Raw genomic sequence first — 15,864 nt, forward strand, 5'->3', positions numbered from 1 at the left:
CGAGGCTGCGGTGGCCGAGAGTGGCCACTGCACTCCAGTCTGGGCGACAGAGTGAGACTTCAACTCAAAAAATTAAAAATTATATTAAATTAAATTAAATTTTAAAAAAAGAATCTTGTTATTCCTGGTTCTATTTAAAAAAAAAAATAGAAAGTCACACATATGGTACCAGCTACTTGCAGCTACAGTGAACTATGATGACACCACTGTACTCCAGTGTGCTCAACACAGCTAGACCCTGTCTCTTAAAAAAAAGGACAAAAAATGAAAATCATGCAAAAAGTGAGACCAGTCATCTAACCCACTATCAAAGAGGAAACATATCTCTAAAACAACCATCTACTGCTCTGAATAACTCATTCTGAGGATTAAAAAGTTGTCAATGGGCTATTTACTATACACAACATAGTAGAAGTTTTTTTCATTTTTGTCTTTTTTGAGTTAGAGTCTCTCCACCACCCAGACTGGAGTGCAGTGGAACACTCACGGCTACCCCAGTGTCGACCTGCTGGGCTCCAGCGATCAGTCCAACTCAGCCTTCCAACGTCTGGGCTCAGGCAAACCTCTCTCCTCTGTCACTCAAAGTGCTAAGAAACCATGTAGGCCTTCTAGAAGAAATTTTTAAATGCTCTTAAATGTCTCAAGAAGTTCTAAAATCACGCTTTAGTTTAAATGTACTATCAATGTAAGGAAATTCACCCTAAGACTGGTAATAAATTCTTAAACAATTAACCCTTTAGCCAGGCATGGTGGTGCACAACTGTGGTTCCAGCTACTTGGAAGGCTGAGGAGGAATGATAATCTGAACACAGAAGGTTGAGGCTACGGTGACTGTGAACGTGCCACTGCCTCGAGCCTGGGTGACAGAGTAAGAATGCAACTAAAAAAATAAAGATTAAAAAATAAAAAAATAGGGTAACCCCTTTGGGTCCTCTCCCACTGTGGGAGTTTTTCTGTCCTCAAAATAAATAAATAAAGCCGGGCTCGGTGGCTCAGCCTGTAATCCCGCGCCTTTGGGAGGCTGATGTGAGTGGATTGTCTGAGCCTGCGGGTTTGAGACCCGCCTGGGCAGTGAGACCTCAACTCTACAATAAACCAAACAATCAGTCAGGCGTGGTAGCGCATGCCTGTAATTCCGGCTACTCAGAAGGCTGAGGCGGAAGGATTGCCGGAGCCCAGCAGGCGAGGCTGCAGTGGCCGAGAGCGGCTACTGCTCTCCAGTCTAGGCGACCGAGTGAGACTCCAACTCAAATAAATAAATAAATAAATAAATAAACAAATAAATAAATAAATAAATAAATCTTTCAAAACTAAAAAACTTTGGCTGGGCTCGGTGGCTCAGCCTGTAATCCCGCGCCTTTGGGAGGCTGAGGTGAGTGGACTGCCTGAGCCCGCGGGTTCGAGACCCACCTGGGCAGCCAGACCTCATCTCTACAATAAATCAAAAAATCAGCTCGGCGTGGCAGTCCATGCCTGTAATTCCAGCTACTCAGAAGGCAGAGGCTGAAGGATCGCACTGGATGGAGGTTGGAGGATCGCCGGAGCCCAGCAGGTCGAGGCTGTGGTGGCCGGGAACGGCCACTGCACTCCAGTATGGGCGACAGAGTGAGACTCCAATTAAAAAAAAAAAAAAAAATTAAAAACTTAAAAAAAATTAACCCTATTCCTTTAGTTTGCTCTTATTGAGAATAACTTAAAATTTTCATATGATGATTTTTAAAAGGCAAAATTCAAAAATTTTTTTTTTTTTGAGTTGGAGTCTCACTCTTGTCGCCCAGGCTAGAGTACAGTGGCATGCTCACAGTCACCGTGGTCTCAACCTGCTGGGCTTTTAGGCAATCTTTTTGCCTCAGTCTTCCAAGTAGGTGAAACTACATGCATGCCATAACACCCAGTTAGTTTTTGTGATTTATTTTAGAGATGAGGTCTCACCAAGTTGCCCAGGCTGCTCTCCAACCCCTAGGCTCAGGCAATCGTCTTGCCTCAGCCTCCCAAAGTGCTGGGATTATAGGCTGAGCCACAGCAGTTGGCCCAAACCAAGATTCTTATCAATAAATCTACAGCAAATTAAAAGATAGGAAAATCAGATTTCGAGATCAGGCACGAAGGCTCACTCCAGTAATCCTGGTATTTTGTTAGGCAGAGGCAAGAGGACTATCTGAGCACAGGGGTTTGAGACCAGCCTGGGCAACCTGGTGAGACCTCATCTCTACAGTTTAAAAAAAAAAGCCAGGCTCGGTGGCTCAGCCTGTAATCCCGCGCCTTTGGGAGGCTGAGGTGAGTGGATTGCCTGAGCCCGCGGGTTCGAGACCCGCATAGGCAGCGAGACCTCATCTCTACAATAAATCAAAAAATCAGCCAGACGTGGTAGCGCATGCCTGTAATTCGGCTACTTGGAAGGCTGAGGCGGAAGGATCGCCGGAGCCCAGCAGGTCGAGGTTGCGGTGGCCGGGAGCAGCCATTGCACTCCAGTCTGGGCGACAGAGTGAAACTCCAACTCAAAACAAAACAAAACAAAAAAAGGTTTGTGACCCGTCCAGGCAACTTGGCAGGTCTCTACAATAAATCAAAAATTAGCCGGGTGTGGTAGTGCGCGCCTGTAGTTCCAGCTACTTGGAAGGCTGAGTGGAAGGATTGCCGGAGCCCAGCAGGTTGAGGCTGCGGTGGCCGGGAGTGGCCACTGCACTCCAGTCTGGGCGACAGACTGAGACTCCAACTCAAAAAAACAAAAAACAAAAAATTTAAAATTTTTTCTACAAACCCAATCTACTGTTAAAGAAATTACAGTGAATTTTCCATTAACCATCCTAATTCTGAATAAGTGATTAAACATCACTCCCAACCCCTAAACTTTCTTTATAAAGAAACAGAAAGCAGCCAACTACAATGGCTCATGCCTGTAATTCCAGCACTATGGGAGGCAGAGGTGAGATGACTGCCTGAGCCCACAGGCTCCAGACCACACTCAGCAACATGGCAAGACTTCACCTCTACAATAAATAAAAAAAAAAAAACTAGCCAGGTGTGGTGGCACATACCAGTGGTTCCAGCTATTTGGAAGGCTGAGGCAGGAGGATCACCTAAGCCTGGCGGGGCAAGGCTACGGTGGCCGTGAATGTGCCACTGCACTCCAGCCTGGTCAACAGAGTAAAACTCCAACTCGGAAAAAAAAAAGAAATGTAAACTATTCTTCCATATAACTCCTACAACATCAGGGCTTTGCCTCATGGTTACAGTGAGGCTACAGTGCCCAAGTGCGGGCCACACGAGCCTGGATGACAGAGTGAGATTCCAGCTCAAAAAAAAAAAAAAATGGGAGTGTCTCACTTTGTTGTCCAGGCTAGACTTGAACTCCTGTGGTCACATGTTCCTTCCATCTCAGACTCCTAAGGAGCTAAGACTAGAGGTTCATGGCACTGTGCCTGGACAAAGCAATTACCTATGTATTTCAGAATAATAGTGCTCAAATATAGGTTCTCCATGCTAAAATGAATGTAAATTATATGAGTGCTTGGTAAAAATTAAGATTCCTGGGTCCAAATTTCTGAGAATCTGATTCAGAAATTTGGGTTAGGGTCTGAACATTTTTAAAAACCCCATAGGCCAGGCTCGGTGGCTCAGCCTGTAATTCCACCACTTTGGGAGGACAATGCAAGCAGATTACCTGAGCTCGCAGGTTCGAGACCAACCCAGGCAACTTGGCAAGACCTCATCTCTACAATAAATAAAAAAATAGCGGGCATGTTAGCGCATGCCTGTAGTTTTGGCTACTTGGAAGGCAGAGGTGGAAGAATTGACGGAGCCCAGCAGGTCAACGCTGGGGTGACCGTGAGTGTGCCACTGCACTCCAGTCTGGGTGACGAAGTGAGACTCTAACTCAAAAAAAAAAAAAAAAAAAATCCATAACTCTCTACTTATGTTGGCTTATAATATGCATTTTTAAAGATCTGGACAGTCAGGGTCGGTGGCTCAGCCTGTAATCCCACGCCTTTGGGAGGCTGAGGTGAGTGGAGTGCCTGAGCCCGCAGGTTCAAGACCCGCCTGGGGAACTTGGCAAGACCTCATCTCTACAATAAATCAAAAATTAGCCAGGCGTGGTAGCGCATGCCTGTAGTTCCAGCTACTCGGAAGGCTGAGGCAGAAGGATCGCCGGAGCCCAGCAGGTCGAGGCTGCGGTGGTCAGGAGTGGCCACTGCACTCCAGTCTGGGTCACAAAGTGAGACTCCAACTCAAAAAAAAAATAAAAAATAAAAATAAAGATCTGGAAAGATGCCGGGCTCAGTGGCTCAGCCTGTAATCCTGCGCCTTTGGGAGGCTGAGGTGAGTGGATTGCCTGAGCCTGTGGGTTTGAGACCCGCCTGGGCAGCGAGACCTCATCTCTACAATAAAAATCAAAAAAATCAGCTGGGTGTGGTAGCGCATGCCTGTAATTCCGGCTACTCGGAAGGCTGAGGCAGAAGGATAGCCAGAGCCCAGCAGACAAGGCTGCGGTGGCTGGGAGCGGCCACTGCACTTTAGTCTAGGCAACCGAGTGAGACTCCAACTCAAAAAAGAAAAAACAAACAAACAAAAAAAGATCTGGAAAGCTAAAGAAAGAACTGATGACCCTACTGTGTTTCCCTTTTTCAGTATGGGTAACATTACTACAGCAGCCATGTGGATATGTGAGGAAAATTTTTCACTGTATAACTTTCTATATTTTTCTACTTTTGAACCATGTAAGTGTATTACCCATTTTTAAATACAGAATTTTCTTTTAACTTCTAGAGTTTGGTACTCAGGCAGAAAAGCTACTGCCACAGGAAAACGAGACATCCACATTTCCAGAAAGATGCTGAAAAATATCTTTACTACTAACATAGACACAAACCTAACATTTTCCTAAAGTTAGTCAACAAACTCACCTGGAGGTACTGGTGGAGGGAAGCCAGGAAACTGTGGGGGTGGGATCCCTGGTGGGAGTGCTGGGATTCCCATAGGAGGGCGATTCAAATGAGGGGGGAAAGACATTCTTACTGCAGTCGTCTGAAGAAAAAAATCATGACAAAGAACTTTTATTTGGAAACTTTACAAGGTGATAAGCTTACTTTGTTGGCCTTCATTTTTTAGAGTATCTGCAAAATTCTAAAGTTTTCTTACCCAAAGGAGTTGGCAAAGACCCTCTTTTCTCTGTCTGTCCATTGAGAATTTTTAAAACTTAGATATTTTCTAAAATAAGTTGCCAAAATGTACACGATCTAAGTTCAGGATAGACTCCTACAATCATATGGGAATACATATAAAGGAAGAAAAAAATTTTTGAGGTTCAGTTAATATCAAAAAATTAAATACTAAACATCTACGAGTCTTTTTAAAACAAATTCAAAGGGTGTTTAACAGTTCTTTTTTAAGTGTTCTAATGCATACATTTGTTAGAAATACCTATCACCGCCCTAAAAACTAAATTTACAAAGTTACAGAGTATTTGTTGATTCAATGTTGGCCAATTCCTAAGGGACAACTGTGTCTATGTACTATACACCATCTATGGGGAAACTCTGACATCAGGTTATATAATAACTACTCAAATATAAAAAATACAACTTCTGATAAGAAAAAAGTCAACTATTCTTCAACTTAAAAGCAAACCCCTTAACCATTCATGAGTTCAAATTCAAAAATTAGAAGCTGGCATTTTATTTTTAAAATATAAGAATATATTGAACTGTCTCGTTTAGTTTGCCACATTAAAGGAAACTTTGCCCTCTAGTTAAACAATTAGTAGCATTTAAAACTTTTTCTCCTTCAACACACTTAAGCATCTAGAACTACTGGAAAAGTAGAAACAAACAATATTAGGATGGCCCTAGGAGGTTCCAGGCACCAATTTAAAAAAAGGCAGCCAAAGTGATTCCGCAACAGTGATCCTGTTAAAATTAGTGATTTGATAAACAAGGAGATATTTTTGCTGGGACACTTAAGAAAAATTTCCCCACCTACAGACGAAATCCCCACTCTGCAACTGAAGTCAAAAACTGGTAAAAAGCATTTTAAAAATGTCTCAGCCAGGCTTGGTGGCTCAGCCTGTAATCCCGCGCCTTTGGGAGGCTGAGGAGAGTGGATCGTCTGAGCCCGCAGGTTTAAAACCCGCCTGGGTGGTGAGACCTCATCTCTACAATAAATCAAAAAATCAGCCGGGCATGGTAGCACATGCCTATAGATCCGGCTACTTGGAAGGCTGAGGCTGCGGTGGCTGGGAACGGCCACTGCACTCCAGTCTGTGCGACAGAGTGAGACCCCAACTCAAAAAAAAAAAAAAAACCCTCTATTTTCTCTTTTGTGCTTTTTAATTGTTTTACTCACCCTTCAGAAGAGAGAAGATAAAAAGTAAGTCTTCTAACTTCCTCGCTCCCTAATCCCAACAGTTTGGTGTATTTCACTGTATTCTTTTAAGTATCTTTTAATACACAGTTATAATAATTTGTGCCTTTTTACAATATAGAAAATACTGCCACATGAATTCCTTCCTCATTAGCATTGCCATCTATTCCTGTCGGTTCATAAAGTTATATTCCAGTATTTGAAATGCAGTAATCATCATATATACAATTATTTAAGCAACACTAATAGGTGGCTTCACTTTTATATCTTATGAATAAAGGTGAAAGTTCTTGAACATGTTGACCATAAAACCATTGTACCTGCATAGGTAATTCTATAATACAGATAAATACTGAATGTATCTTCACTTGACCTCCAAAATCACCCTCTAAAACTAGTATACAAAGTTATATTCCCACCACCAGTGTACAGGTACATCCTTTCCTCATCTCCTCTCCACCACTGGAATAAATCAGTGTTCAAATTTCAAATTCTAACAATCTGATAAATAAACAACACTGTTTTGTTTTGTTTTGAGTCAGAGTCTCACTCCATCGCCCAGGCTGGAGTGCAGTGACAGGCTCATGGCCACCCCAGCGTCGCTCTGCTGGGCTCCAGCAATCCTTCCACCTCAGCCTTCCAAGTAGCAGAATTACAGGCATGCACTACCGCATTCGGCTAAGTTTTGATTTTATTGTAGAGACGAGGTCTCGCCAAGATGTCCAGGCTGGTCTCAAACTCAAGGCTCAGGCAATCCACTCACCTCAGTGAGTGCTGGGATTACAGGCTGAGACATGGAGTCCAGCCAGTAAATACTCTTATTCCAATTTACATTTCCAGAATACCTAATGAGGCTGACTCTTCCACCTGTTTATTAGACATTTCATAAAACAGAAAAGCACACTCACAGCTGTTCTTTCTCAGACTGGGTCCTCTGACTTAGAGGTAGAAAAATATAATATTCTATAAAATCTACAACCTCAAACTTGAGAAAATATAGTACACTTAAAATACTTAGAAGAGCCGGGCTCGGTGGCTCAGCCTGTACTCCCGCGCCTTTGGGAGGCTGAAGTGAGTGGACTGCCTGAGCCCGTGGGTTCAAGACCTGCCCGGGCAGGCGAGACCTCATCTCTACAATAAATCAAAAAATTAGCCGGGCATGGTAGCACGTGCCTGTAATTCCGGCTACTCGGAAGGCTGAGGCGGAAGGATCGCTGGAGCCCAGCAGGTCGAGGCTGCGGTGGCCAGGAGCAGTCACTGCACTCCAGTCTGGGTGACAGAGTGAGACTCTAACTCAAAAAAAAAAAAAATTACTTAGAAGACTTTGTAGGTAAAGGAATTCCTACAATGATTTCACATACTTAGCAAATAAGAAATTGGGAATGCAGCCGGGCTCGGTGGCTCAGCCTGTAATACCGGGCTTTGGGAGGCTGAGGTGAGTAGATTGCCTGAGCCCATGGGTTCGAGACCCACCTGGGCAACTTGGCAAGACCTCATCCCTACAATAAATTTAAAAAATTAGCTGGGTGCAGTAGCCCACGCCTGTAGTTCCAGCTACTAGGAAGGCTGAGGCGGAAGGATTGCCGGAGCCCAGCAGGTCGAGGCTGCAGTGGCCGGGAGCGGCCATTGCACTCCAGTCTGGGCGACGGAGTGAGACTCTAACTCAAAAAAAAAAAAAAAAAGAAAAAGAAATTGGGAATGCTTTAAAATATTATATAGGTATGAGTATACATTAACAAAGGAAAAACACAAGACTGTAAGACTGTAAATGGGATTTAAAACAATCTTTTTGTAATACCTTTTGCTAAAAATAAAAGGCTGGGCTCGGTGGCTCAGCCTGTAATCCCACCCCTTTGGGAGGCCTAGGTGAGTGGATTGCCTAAGCCCGTGGGTTTGAGACCTGCCCGGACAACTTGGCCAGACCTCATCTCTACAATAAATCAAAAATTAGCTGGACGTGGTAGTCCACGCCTGTAGTTCCAGCTACTTGGAAGGCTGAGGCGGTAGGATTGCCGAAACCCAGCAGGTCAAGGCTGCAGGGAGTGGCCACTGCACTCCAGTCTGGGTGACAGAGTGAAACTCCAACTCAAAAAAAAAAAATACAAAAACAAACATGGGGGGGGTATCTCCTTTGAAAAGAGAGGGCTACTGTCCTACTTACAGAAGCTCTCGTATTATCATTATAACATTCTATCTCAGAACTTTCTTAGGCGAACAGTTGCTTTTAATACCTGTTGAATAAATAAATTGATTAATGAATGAATCAATAAACAAACCCTGAGGGCCTCAATAAAGCAATGAATTAAGATGCCTCATGCTGGCAGCTAGCAATGGCCCAGCGCCTGGTGGCACTATGGTTATAAGGCTGGGTCATGAATCCATCTTTAGAACCACTTATTCCCCACACTAGTAATAGATAAATAATATTTAAAAAGCAAAACCCTGTCTTGTTGGTGTTTAATTTATATTTTATGGTTTTAAAATGTATAATTCATTCTGTACCGTTAACCAGATTCCATTTACCTCAAATTTTTCCATGAAATATTTCTCTTTTATTTGGAACCATCAAAATCTGGTTTTTTTTTTATTTTTTTCTTTTTTGGAGTTGGAGTCTCACTCCATCGCCCAGACTGGAGTGCAGTGGCACACTCCCGGCCACTGCAGCCTCGACCTGCTAGGCTCTGGCGATCCTTCCACCTCAGCCTTCCAAATAGCTGGAACTACAGGAATGCGCTACCATACCCGGCTAATTTTTATGTTATTGCAGAGATGGGGTCTCGCCAAGCTGCCCAGGTGGGTCTGGAACCCGTGGGTTCAGGCAATCCACTCACCTTGGCCTCCCAAAGCACTGGGATTACAGGCTGAGCCACCAAGCCCAGCCAAAATGTGTTTATTCATAAGCTGAATTTCAAAGATGAAGTAAAATACCACAGTTAATGGCTAATTTTTACAGATAATTGAGTCTCACTCTGTCACCCAGGCTGAAATACGGTGGCACACTCACGGCCACCACAGAATTGACCTGCTGGGCTTCAACGATCCTCCCGCCTCAGCCTTCCAAATAGCCAGAACTACAGGCACACACTACCATGCCCAGCTAATTTTTTATTTATTATAGAAACGAGGTCTCACCAAGTTGCCTGGGCTGGTCTTGAACCCGCAGGCTTAGGCAGTCCACTCGCCTCAGCCTCCCAAAGTGCTGGGATTTCAGGCTGAGCCACTGAGCCCGGTCAGATATTTCTTTTTTTCCTTTAAGATCGTGGCTCCTTCAGTCGGGCATGGTGGCTCACGTCTATAATCCCAGCACTTTGGGAGGCTGAGGCAAGAGGTTTGCCTGAGACCAGGGTTCCAGACCAGCCTGGGCAACCTCATTTCTACAATAAATCAAAAAAATTAGCTGGGCGTGGTGGCACACACCTGTAGCCTGCAGTTCCAGCTATTTAGAAGGCTGAGGCAAAAGGATCACCTGAGTCCAGCAGGTTGAGGTTACGGTGGCCGTGAACGTGCCATTGCACTCTACTCCAGCCTGGGTGACAGTGAGACTCCGAAACAAATAAACAAATACACCGATCAGGCTCACTGGGCATGGTGGCTTGGTACCTGTAATTCCAGCACTTTGGAAGGCAGAGGTGAGAGGACTGCCTGAGCCCAGGGGTTCAAGACCAGCCTGAGCAATTTGGCAAAACCTCATCTCTACAAAATACCGTAAAATTAGCCAGGGGTGGCAGCGTATACCTGTAGTTCCAGCAACTTGAAAGGCTGAGGCAGAAGGATTGCCCAAGTCCAGTAGGTCAGGGCTGTGGAGGCTGTAAGCGTGCCACTGCACGCTAGCCTGATAACAAGTTAGACTCCAACTCAAAAAAATAAATTTAAATTTAAAAATATGGTGATCAGGCTTCACTAAAAAGGTGAAGATCTGAATGAAGATTTGAAAGAGGTTTGGCTCACAACTTTAACCCCAGCACTTTGGGAGGCTGAGGCAAGAGGACTGCCTGAGCCCAGGGGTTCAAGACCAGCCTGGGCAATATGGTGAGACCTCATCTCTACATAAATCAAAACATTAGCTGGGCATGATGGCGCACGCCTATAGTTCCAGCTACTTGGAAGGATCACCTGAACCCAGCAGGTAAAGGCTGCAGTGGCCTTGAGTGTGCCACTGCACTCCAGCCTGGGCGACAGAGTGAGACACCAACTCAAAAAAAAAAAAGAAAAGAAAAGAAAAGAAACGCTGAGTAGAAAGGTCTATTCATATCTGGGTGGGGGGAACAGCCTTCTAAGCAAAGGAAAGGACAAATACTAAGAGCCTGAGGTAGGCACGGTGTCTGAAGGAAGAACAGCAAGGCCAACAGCATGATGACAGCATAGTAAACAAGGCAAGTCAGAGTGAGAAACTGCATACTACTAGGGTTCAGTACCACTAGGCTCAGAGAATGCAGGGCTTTGTAGCACACTAAAGGTTTTGGTGTTTAATGAATGAGATGGAAAACATGTGGAAAGTTTTTGACTTGACACATTCTAGCATTATCACTGGGCCCTACTTTAAGACCAGAAGGGAGCAGGATAGAAGAGACTACTCGGAAAGAGGTAGTGGCCTGGAATAGGTGGCAATGATGAAAGTGGTACAAGTTGTTGGATTCTGGATATATTCTGAAGATATCCAATAGGATTTGCTGAGAGATTGTATGTGAGAGGGTTAAGAAATAGATGGGCCGGGCACGGTGCCTCAAGCCTGTAAACCTAACATTTTGGGAGGCCGAGAGGATTGCCTGAACTCAGGAGTTCAAGACCAGCCTGGGCAACTTGGCGAGACCTCATCTCTACAGTAAATCAAAAACTTTACCAGGACTGATAACACACATCTGTAATTCCAGTTACTTGGAAGGCTGAGACGGAAGGATCGCTGAGCCCAACAAGTCAAGAGTGCGGTGGCCGTGAGCATGCCACTGCACTCCAGCCTGGGTGACAGAGTGAGACTCCAACTCAAAAAAAAAAAAAAAGAAATTAAAATGGATACACTTTATTATGTGTAAATTTTTTATCAGTAAATATGGTTCCACAGAATACTAAAGATTCTATGGTGTGTAGCAGTCGTACCAGCTAGCTACTTGAAAGGGTGAGATGGAAGGATCACCTGAGCCCCACAGGTTGAGACTGCAGTGGCCATACTGTGCCACTGCATTTCAGCCTGAGCAACAAAGTGAGACTTCAATATGAAAAAATAAAAATAAAAATGAAGATCCAATAGCAGCCAGGCACGGTGGCCGAAGCCTGTAATCCTAGCACTTTGGGAGACGGAGGCGAGAGTAATACCTGAGTCCTGGGGTTCAAGACCAGCCTGGGCAACATGGCAAGACCTCGTCTCTACAATAAATCAAAAAATTAGACAGGGATGGTAGTGCGTGCCTGTAGTTCCAGCTACTTGGAAGGCTGAGGCAGAAGGATTGCCTGAGCCCAGCAGGTTGAGGTTGCGGTGGCCATGAGCAAGCTACTGCACTCCAGCCTGGGCCATAGAGTGAGATTTCAACTAAAAAAAAAGATTCGACAGCAGACACCCTTGCTGTTACCTTGCCCAATGTACAACGCATCTTTCCTTTAATAAATCCATCTTTAATTTAAAAAAAAAATAAAGGCTCATCTTGGCCAGGCACGGTGGCTTAGCCTATAATCCCAGCTCTTTGGGAGGCTGAGGTGAGAGGACTGCCTGAGCCCACAGGTTCAAGACCAGCCTGGGCAACTTGGTGAGACCTCGTCTCTATAATAAATCACAAAAACTAGCCGGACATGATGGCATGTGTCTGTAGTTCCAGCTACTTGGAAGGATAAGGCAGAAGGATTGTCTAAGTCCAGTAGGTAGAGGCTGCAGTAGCCCTGAGCGGCAGTGCCGCTGCATTCCAGCCTAGGCGACAAGTGAGACTCCAACTCAAAAAAAAAAAAAAAAAAAAAAAAAAGATTCATCTCTTCATCTCTACTACTCAACATAAACATGCCCTCTGCTTTTCTTGTTTTCACTTCTCTTTACTCTTGCAAACCACTCACTTTCTGCACTTCTATAGTATTTGAAATATAGCAAAATACTGCTTATAAAGATCCCTCTCATTGTAAATTATTCAGTTAGAAACAAGCTATTTTTTTTCTTTTTTTGAGTTAGAGTCTCACTCTGTCATCCAGACTGGAGTGCAGTGGCATGCTTACGGCTACCACAGCCTCGACCTGCTGGGTTCAGGCAATCCTTCAGCCTCAGCCTTCCAAGTAGTTGGAACCACAGGCGTGTGCCATCACGCCTGGCTTATTTTTTTATTTATTGTAGTGACAAGGGCTTACCAAGTTGCTCAGGCTGTTTTTTAACCTCTGAGCCCAGGCAATCCTCCCACCTCAGCATCCCAAAATGCTGAGATACAGCCTTGAGACACTGTGCCCAGCAAGAAACAAAATATTTCACCAAAGATAGATTTTTAGATTAATTCCATCAGAACACTGTATGCCAACTTTCTGAAATGATGAAACAGAACCGACAGATTCTCCTCAGCAAACACTCACATAAGGTTGGCTGGCTTGCTTACTCATTCATTCAATAAGATACCTACATCTGATGGGCATGGCGGCTCATGCCTGTAATTCCAGCATTTTGAAAGGTGAAGGTGAGAGGATTGCCCAAGTTCAGGGGTTTGAGATCAGATTGGGCAACTTGGCAAGACTTCTCTACAATGAATCAAAAAATTATCTCTTGATTTATCTCTACAATAAATCAAAAAATTAGCTGGGCGTGGTGGTGTACGCCTGTGGTTTAAGCTACTTGGAAGGCTGAGGCAGAAGGATCGCCTGGGCCCAGAAGATTGAGGGTGTGGTGGCCATGAATATGCCACTGCATTCCAGCCTGGGTGACAGAGTGAGTCTCCTATTCAAAAAAAAAAAAAAAAAAGATATCCACATACGATTGTATGCCAGGTCTGCAGAAATTTTTCCTAGAAAAAAGTATTCCATGCTCAAAGAATGGGGAATTCATACCTAACAAAAAAATTCTTTTACAACAAAGCTTTTCAGAAGCACGAAAAAACTCAAGTGTTTTTGAAACTCCAAGACAGTATCATTTTTCTGAGAGATTTCCACTGTTACTTTACCATTTTCAGTGATTAAAATGCAACACACACACACACACACACACACACACACACACACACACACACACACACAAAATAATGAAATGCAACACACTGCCTGTAGTCCCAGTACTCAGGAAGATCTCTTGAGCCCTGGTCTGGGCTATGCTGACCATTGTCTGCACTAAGTTCGGCATCAATATGGGAGCAGGGGACAATCTGGCTGCCCAAGCAGGGTGAACTAGCCCAGATGGGAAACAAAGGAAGTCAAAATTCCTGAGCTGGCCAGTAGTGGGATCGCACCTATGAACAACCACTGCACTCCACCCTGGACAACGTAGCTTAGATTCCATCTCTTTAAAAAAAGAAACAGCAATTTGAGAGGCTGAGGTGAGTGGATTACCTGAGCCCGCAGGTTCGAGACCCGCCTGGGCAACTTGACACGACGTCATCTCTACAATAAATCAAAAATTAGCCGGGCGTGGTAGTGTGCACCTATAGTTCCAGTTACTTGGAAGGCTGAGGCGGAAGGATTGCTGGAGCAAAGCAGGTCGAGGCTGCAGTGGCCGGGAGCGGCCACTGCACTCCAGTCTGGGCGACAGAGTGAGACTCTAACTAGAAAAAAAAAAGGGAACAAAAAAAGGCAACACTCTCTATAGAGAAAAATTAGTGGCCTCCTAGAACCTGGGTGGAAGAGTGACTTGCAAACAGGTGGGAGGGATCATTTTGGGATCATAAAAGCACAACTCTGTATATTTGCTAAACACAGCAGAGTTGAACATTTATAAGAAGCAAATTTTAGCCGTGCTCGGTGGCTCAGCCTGTAATCCCACGCTTTGGGAGGCTGAGGTGAGTGGGTTGCCTGAGCCCGCAGGTTCAAGACCCGCCTGGGCAGGCAAGACCTCATCTCTACAATAAAATCAAAAAATTAGCTGGGCGTGGTAGTGCGCGTCTGTAATTCCGGCTACTCGGAAGGCTGAAGCGGAAGGATCGCTGGAGCCCAGCAGGTCAAAGCTGCGGTGGCCGGGAGCGGCCACTGCACTCCAGTCTGGGCGACAGAGTGAGACTCCAACTCAAAAAAAAAAAAAAAGAAGCGAATTTTATGTCAATTATATCTTCATAAAGTTGCTTTTTCAAAAAAGGGATATCAACTAAGGACAACTGGTAAAATCTAAGACCTGTAGATTAGATAATATTTTACTAATGTTTCCAGATTTTGATTACTGTACTGTTGTTAAATAACTGTCCTTGTTTTTAGAAAATACACTTAAGTATTTGTGGGTTAAGGGGCATCCCATCTACAACTCACTAACAAAACATCTCAGAATAAAACTATGGAGAGAAAAGATAAAGCATATTGATAAAATGTTAACATTTAGGCAATCTAGGTGAAATACATTTGAGAATTTTTATATTATTTTTGCAATTTTTTATTAAGTATGAAATTATGTCAAAATAAAAAGTTAAAAAACACAATACCAAGAATTCTGGGTAATGGAAAGATATGTTCTTCCTTTTAGTTTCTGCAAGTTTCAAGTTTTATAAAAAGGTTGGGACCCAGCACTTTGGGAAGTCAAAGAGGGAGGACTGCTTAAGGCCAGAAGTTCCAGACCATCTTGGGTAACATAGCGAGACCACTGTCTCTACAAAAAAAATGTTAAAAATTAGGCATAGTGGCATTCACCTATGGTCCTACCAACTCAGGAAGCTGAGGCAGAAGGTTAGCTTGAAGCCAGGAGTTCCAGACCAGACTAGACAACATAGCAAGACCTCCATCTATACAAAAAAAGTTAAACAATTAGCTGAGTCGCAGCTACTTTTGGGAGGGAAAGGTAGAAAGACTGCTCAAAGCCAGAAGTTCAGGTTGCACTGAGTATGGTTGCACCACTGTACTTCAGCCAGAATGACAGTGCAAGACTGTAAAACAACACAAAACGTGTATATTTTAAAATGGTGGCTGGATGTGGTGGCTCAAGCCTGTAATACCAGCACTTTGGGAGGCCAAGATGAGGGGATTGCCTGAGCCCACAGGTTCAAGAACAGCCTGGGGAACTTGGCGAGACCTCGTCTCTACAAAAAACTCAAAAAATTAGCCAGGCGTGGTAATGCCTGCCTGTAGTTCTGGCTACTTGGAAGGCTGAGGCAGAAGGATCGCCTGAGCCCAGCAGGTCGACACTGGAGTGGCCATGAGCATGCGTGCCACTGCACTCCAGCTTGGACAATGGAGACTCCAACTCAAAAACAGAAAAAAAAATGGCAAGGCTATCTGTATAATGAACATTTACTTTTGTATACCTAACCCTGGATTGATTGAACCCCACAACTTTATTATTGTTTTTTTTGAGTTGGAGTCTCACAACGTCGCCCAGACTGGAGTGCAGTGGCCGCTCCCGGCCACCGCAGCCTC

General features: G+C 44.3%; 1 protein-coding gene across 1 annotated transcript in view; it reads right to left on the reverse strand.

The window, feature by feature from the left end:
• The window catches only part of RBM25 (RNA binding motif protein 25), a 68,220-nt gene that overhangs the window by 49,431 nt on the left and 2,925 nt on the right, over positions 1-15,864 (reverse strand). Inside the window, exon 2 of the mRNA XM_008069588.2 lies at positions 4,905-5,025. Coding sequence (XP_008067779.1) covers positions 4,905-5,010 — 106 coding nt within the window. The 5' untranslated portion in view covers positions 5,011-5,025. The remainder of the gene's footprint in view (positions 1-4,904; positions 5,026-15,864) is intronic.

This window comes from Carlito syrichta, unplaced genomic scaffold (genome assembly GCF_000164805.1).
Source record: "Carlito syrichta isolate Samal-C Ts95f unplaced genomic scaffold, Tarsius_syrichta-2.0.1 Scaffold312129, whole genome shotgun sequence".
NCBI classification, from domain to species: domain Eukaryota; kingdom Metazoa; phylum Chordata; class Mammalia; order Primates; family Tarsiidae; genus Carlito; species Carlito syrichta.